The 6,845-nt window shown below is 44.3% G+C and overlaps 1 protein-coding gene across 1 annotated transcript in view; it reads right to left on the bottom strand.

Annotated features, from left to right (window-relative positions):
* ALK (anaplastic lymphoma receptor tyrosine kinase) overlaps positions 1-6,845 on the bottom strand; it is a 607,969-nt gene that overhangs the window by 46,484 nt on the left and 554,640 nt on the right. Inside the window, exons 14-15 of the mRNA XM_019527591.1 lie at positions 3,569-3,700; positions 2,379-2,523 (exon numbers count right to left, since the gene is read on the bottom strand). Of these exons, the coding sequence (XP_019383136.1) occupies positions 2,379-2,523; positions 3,569-3,700 (277 nt within the window). The remainder of the gene's footprint in view (positions 1-2,378; positions 2,524-3,568; positions 3,701-6,845) is intronic.

Raw genomic sequence — 6,845 nt, 5'->3', positions numbered from 1 at the left:
CCTTTGGCCAGGGTGGTCCACCAAGAATGGGGGACAGAAGGAGTTTGCATGGGAGATGTCCAGGCATGCCTTGGACAATCAGAGGGTAGGTCAGGTAGCATGCATAGACCCCCTTCTTCTCCTCGCCATGCACAATAAAGAGGGGGTTGCTGTCCCCTTTCATTATCCTTGGCAGAGGAGAAAAAGCATAATGCAAAAAAACACATTCTCCTGTGTGATGCATTCTGTTGGGGAAAAAAACTGTTATGCATAACATCATCATCACAGTACATGGGGTCAAGCTAGGTATTCAGACTAACTGCTTCCCTTTGGGGTTTCCAGTCTACCCTGGCCTTGATTTCAAGCCATTTGGGTTATCGCTAACTATGGGTTAGGACTCAAGATGCAGGGTTGCCCAGGAGGGCTTATGAAGGGATTGTGGTGCCTTTCACTGCAGCTTGAAACAAGCTGTGCAGTAGTAACTTGGTGTCACTGGCTGCCCTGAGGCCTACTGGCCATGGATTAGTGACCTCAGTTAAGTTCATTGTAAACTAAAACCATCACCAGAGTTATTATAATCGGCCTCCTTGTTGGCAGTCTAAGCATAGGGCCTGAGAACTGGATGATGGAGGCTGAGCTGCCTGCCTTGCCCCTGGGGGTTATCCGTCCAGGGATGAGGCATGCTGGCAGTAGGATAGGGCAGAGGAAGTTTGCATTGCCACTCTGCATGCTGACTCTCTTAGGTGTACAGCCTGCTTGCCAGCCTCCATGGCAAAGGCTCCCAAGGGCAGGTGCAGACAACATGACTGCAAAGCTGATGGCTAATACTTTTTCACCATCCCAACCAAGAGTGAAAGGGCTTGGCTTTTTATCACAATTCAAGAACCACGGCAGGATCTTGATGGTGTCATTTCCAGACTGCAAAGCCAAGATTCCAGCTGAAGAACTGACTTCTGGCTATTTGCTTAAAAAGCTAAATACATATATATTCACACAGAGCTAGAGGCAACACATCAACATCCTATTAAACATATACCAGTGATAAGAGAATTTCTGATCACTAAAGGAGGGGAAGGGACACCTTGAACAGGAAGCCACTTTACCTATATATCCTCCGCCTCCTCCACCTGAGGAGCACCCCCCTCCACCCCCTCCGAAACCCCCTCTTGTCTCCCACCCCCACTTCTTCGTGGCCTGGGGGCAGGATCTTCCTCCAGTAGCACCTTCCAGCAAGGACTTTCCTGACCACAGGAAGGAAGTGTTATCATTCCAGCCACCTCCACCACCTGCAGTTAAGAGGAAAGAAAACAACCCAGCTGTGTTTCTGTTACATCTGGAAAACATATACATCAGCAGAGTGAATACTCATTCAAAATCCTGCAGCACCAGGTAGACCATCATATAGTGCCATTAAAGCTGGGGACGGGAATCAGGATTCCTGGGTGCTATTCAAAGTTCTGCCACTAATGTGCTGCCTGACTTTTTACCACAGGGGCTCTCTGCCTTTTTTCACTTGTCTGTGAAGAGAACAACATGGTAACAAAACCAGGACATAAAATAAGTATTGTCTATGAAAAATTTGGGGAATTTTTAGACCATTTCCTGCTTTTCAAGAGAAACCAGACACCAATCTTTTTGGGTTTTTGAAAAGGAAATGTCATTTAATTATTTTTTCATAAAACCAGAACATTTTTTAAAGAAATGATGTTTTTTTCATGACAAAGATCATTTTTCTTCAAAAAAAAGTTTTGGCTGATAGTGCTTAGCCAGCTCACAGTGCAACGTGCTGTTGCCCTCCATTGGATGTACAGCTCTGGTTGGCAGATGGGTGACAATTAATGGAGAATACATATGCACTGCACAGTTCATGTAGCTCAGATGCCAAAGGCAGTATAGCATTGATCTCTGTGAGGGCCAATTTACCATGCTTCTTGGTCAGAGATAGACTGGGTAGCCCTATACTGCACTGGTTTGGGCAGACGTGCCCACACAATCATCTTTATCTGGAGTGGAGGGACTAGGGCTTTGGAAGATTTAATCTGAATCATTTTTGCTGCAAAAAGAATTTGAAAGGTCTCAGCTTTGTCCTGATGTGGAAATCACACACATTTTTTGTGCTACAGAAAAACTGCTTGCCATCCAGTTCTACAGACAATTCATGCAACAATGCTTTGACCCTCATGGAAGGGCTTGCTTGGTCTTTGGTGTCTTTGGGGTGGGTACATTAAGCTGATGCCTGCCTCAGCCAGGGGAAGGCTGTTAAGTGGCTGCGCTAGAGGACTGCCAGCACAATTTTCATGAAGTGTCCACTAGAAATTTCATCCCTATGGTGGCTGTAGCTTGGGAGAATCTCACATTTGCCTGGCAAGCATTTTCTGAACAAAGTAAACCTTCCTTACCTGCAGCTCCTGAATTTCCATTCAGACCTGGAACTGAAGAATCATTCTCCAGCCTTTCTGGATGAAACGTGTCTGTTTTGGCCCTGTAAGCCCTGCCACCACCTCCTGCCGCTATTAGCAAGGGAACTGGCTCTCCATTCTCCATCTTAATTGAGAAATGAAGCTGGGGTTTAGGCTGTCAGACATGCAAATAAAAGTTCATCCCACAGGCTAGTTACTGCTATGTACTGAGCAAGCCCCCAGGACTGCTCAGCAGTCCAAATTACCATTGCATTATTTATGTATCTGCCTCCTAAAGATTAATGAATGCCCTGGTCCCACTACGTACTGTAATGGAAAACAGCAGAATCAACAGCCTTATGTATTGTACACCCCAGTGCTGATGGCTCTTGTAAAGCATGTAATGTTTTTCTATGATGGAGTGCATTGCTCTATGGTGTGCTGCTCTGTGCAGTAGAGCACAGTGGTGCCAGGAGTCACATATACCATACTGGGCACACTTGATTGTGCAGATTTACTGTTACACAATGCATGCTGATTTGAAGCATACTGAGAACACCAGAAGCCGTGGTTTTAAATGCATGTTGATAGACTTAGCCAGCCTTTATCACAATATGAGTGACCTGTGATACAGCTCACTGGATTTTGGATATAGGTTGTGCCTACAGCAGACAGAAAAAGTTGATCCTAAATGTTCCACCACAGAATTCAAAGGCTACAGCCAGGGCTCTATCTAGTCTGCAATTCCACAGCTGCAAAAAATGCTGTGGGGTTTGCACCTGTGGCAGGAATAAGACTCCAGAATTGTGGCTTTCATTTAAAACAAGTAGCATAAGCCCTTACAGTTATGCAGAGAACCTTTTACATGTGAGCAGTGTGAAGTGAAGTGGCCCTGTCTGTATTGGAAGACAGTCTTAGCAAAGCTCTAAGTGTGAACAGCCTCTCATTTCAGTGGAACAAGTTCTCTCTGAATGCACAGCCATGCACTGTATATATAAGTTTGATCAAAGTTCACTTTAAGGCTCCTTTACAGCCTCCAAATGGGAACAGGAATCAGGCCGACAGCACTTTTGTTGTTCCAAGATGAGATGGAAGGGACTCTTAATAAACAGTGGAGTGCTTTCATAGTGAAGGCTGTAGCAGCATGCACTACATTTATAGAATAAACTATAATGGTTGTGCTCCCATACCTTAAATATGTAAGTTGCTCCTCCACCACCTCCACCTCCTCCTGCCCATTCACTGACACTCTTGTTCACCCGAATCTCATCTTCAATCACATTATTTTCTCCAATGCAGACTTTCTGTATAACATGGTTTGTCTGCAGACAGAAGAGCAAATCTGAGTTCAGATTAGGGGGATGGACAAACATACTTTTTACTTAATTCAAAGGGGGATGGGGAGCTGCCAACTGGGAGCAGGAATCAGTTGTTATGGTGCAACACATACCTGGGCATGGTCCTGTAGATAAACATATGAGCGAAATCATCCTAACTTTATCCCTAAATGAAAGGGGTTAAAGTCTTCCTAGGCTTGTATCCCTACAGAATCATGCAGATGTAACATCCACCTTGTATCACCAGATGTGGAAACCTTCCATATCCATCTGTACATCAGGAGTCTCCATGTTGTTGTACACGCTAAACTAAGCTCATCAGCTACAAAAGCCTCACATTGCTTTCTCCTCAATATTTGCATATGAATTATCCAATCCAGCTTCCAGCAAAATTAATATGAACCAAAAATGACAAAACTATTGGTGGAGAATCCTACCCTTGGCTCTGCTATTGCTATTGGCCAAAGTCATTTGCTTCTTTTTTAATTGAATAATTTTGAAGTGAATTCAGTCAATTTTAAAAAGTGCCCAGCAGAGAGCAACAGCTGCAGGATCTGTCCCATAGATTTCAGTGGGCTTTACAACAGAAGATACCGCCTGCATTGTACAAATGGAGAAATAGAGACACTTACGGCTGATAGGACTTACAGTGGCAAAGTCAGGAATAAAACCCAAGTTTCCATGTCCAGCATCCTATTCAGTAGACCATGCTGCTTGCATGCTTCGCTCCTGACTAGAGTATGGCTAGTCCTGGTCTAATTCATATTCCTGATAGAGTATGTCTATGCTGCATGCAAAGACATGACTGCAGCTCATGTAAACCTAGCTAAGCTAGCTTTAAACCAGCTAGCTCAGGAACGCTAGCAATGCAGCCATGGGAACACAGCATGGGTTAACCACATCCACAGTTGTCTATCCTCAGCAGGTTTTGCAGTCCACATTAAACTCTGTGCTACCACAGCTTGTGTGATAGAAGAAGTAGGGTAGGCCACTGCCACTGCCACAGGCAACATGGCAGCCTGTGCTGCCCCATGCACCACTGATACCCATGGCACAGAGCTGCCCTGTTACGCCTCTGGCTGGTAGTACCAAGTGTAGCCTGGTCAGGTGCATCTGCAGAGTAGGCAATACCCTCAGAGTGACAAAGTTTTCATGTCTCGTGAAATGTTTGTTCCCCCCCGCCCCACTCCACTACTGGTTAGTGCCAAATGCAGAGATGGATCCCCATCTACCACGAGAAAATCCACTAGGGAATCCTCTGGGTCCTGTAACTCATTTCAAGCAGACAAATGGATAGTTTTGACTACCATCCCAATAAACTGCTCCTGAGCCAATGACCTGGAAGCAACAAAGCAGTAGTTGGGTGACTACTCATGCATGCTGTTCACTTTGCTCTTATCTCATTGTCTGACTGAAGTCAATCAGAGCAGCTCAAGTGTTCCAGGGGAGCAGGGTTTAGCTCTGGGTGTTTCATTTGGTGCCAATCTGGCCTCTAGTTCATGCTAATTTCATCTGGATGCCACATATGACACTCTCAGTCTCTCTTATTATTTATATTTGGAAGTATCCGTGATTATTCTCTGGCAAAGTACAACCCTTCCTCTGTTTCTTCCCCTTCTTCACACACAAGTGTTTTGCTGTGGGAGAAGACCTTGATGTAAACCCCTTCCCAAATTAGAACTGAAGTGTTTTGTTGCTCATAAAATGGACCCTAGAAGTTGCCAGCTGTGGACCACCAGGAAAGGACTTGATTTAGAGTTTGGGAGGGAATGATTAATAAAATGACAAAGTGCATTGACCCAGAGAAACCAGTAGATTACAACTGGATTAAAAAAAACCAACCCAAACCTTCATGGCAAAGACATAACTGATTACAATCCAATCAAGTAAAAGTCCCTTCCACAAGTCAATGCAATCTCTTTGCCTCAATGAAAGTATTACATTAGCACTCCATAAATTCTCACTAAGATTACCATGACCTGTAATTTAATGAGTCCATATATTATATTGAGCTGGAATGTCTTGATCATAGATGCTAAATGAAAATCTGAGTTAGGACATTTCTCACTCCAAAGGGACTTCATATTAACTGTGTATCTGTGTGTGGGGATTACTCCAATTTTATTATTTTATTATTTTCTCCAATATTTGGCTCTGAAAAATCATCTTTTATTGTCTACACCTTCCTACATTTCCCTGCTTAAGGCAGTAAGGCATTTTTCTTGCACACTGACTGTGGAACAAGTGCCACAGCTAAGAAATGAAATACTAATGTCTGGTACAAGCCCCACAGTAAAATTTCCTGAGTTACTTTGCCTCCTCAAGGGGCTATTACTGAGAGAAAAGAATATAAAAAATGATATTAGCTACAGCAGCTATTAATAGTGATTACGGAGGTGAGGCCTGTCTTGTAAGCAATTTGTAGTAATGCTTAACAACAGGGGAATCTGGATTGATTCAGCAGTAGTTCACTTAACCTCTTCCACACATGCACAAAGCATAAATTGGTTTTGTGTGGCAATCAGTATAGCATTTCAGGGACTTGCATCAAAGATAAGGATCAGGGTGGGGTAAAATGGGGAGAGAGAAACTTCTGTGAGGTCAGAGACTTTTTCCCCCAGGTTGTTATGCTGCAGAAAGGACGGAAAAGTTGCCCTCCCCTTTCTGCAGAATATCAGAGGTTCTCTGAGAAACTGCACATCCACTGAGATTTCATAGACATAGATTTCATAGATATTAGGGCTGCAAGGGACATCAGAAGATCATTGAGTCTAGCCCCCCGCCCGAAGGGCAGGAAGTCAGCGGGGGTCATAGGATCCCAGCAAGATAAACATCCAATTTACTCTTGAAGGTGTTCAATGTAGGTGCTTGAACCACCTCCGATGGCAGGCTATTACAGACCTTGGGGGCTTGGACAGTAAAGAAATTCTTCCTTATGTCCAGTCTGAAACCATCTTGCAGTGGTTTATAACCATTCAACCTCATCATCTCTTGGGGCACTCTGGTGAACAAACATTCCCCCAGATCCTGGTGGTCACCCCTGATAAACTTATAGGTGGCCATCAGATCACCCCTGAGCCTGCGCTTTTCCAGGCTAAGGAGCCCCATGGCTCTCAGCCTGTCATCATAA

This window comes from Gavialis gangeticus, unplaced genomic scaffold, assembly GCF_001723915.1.
Source record: "Gavialis gangeticus isolate Ggan-Ray unplaced genomic scaffold, GavGan_comp1, whole genome shotgun sequence".
Taxonomy (NCBI): domain Eukaryota; kingdom Metazoa; phylum Chordata; order Crocodylia; family Gavialidae; genus Gavialis; species Gavialis gangeticus.
Note: the sequence above shows the minus strand (reverse complement) of the source record. Positions and strands in the feature narration are given on the sequence as shown.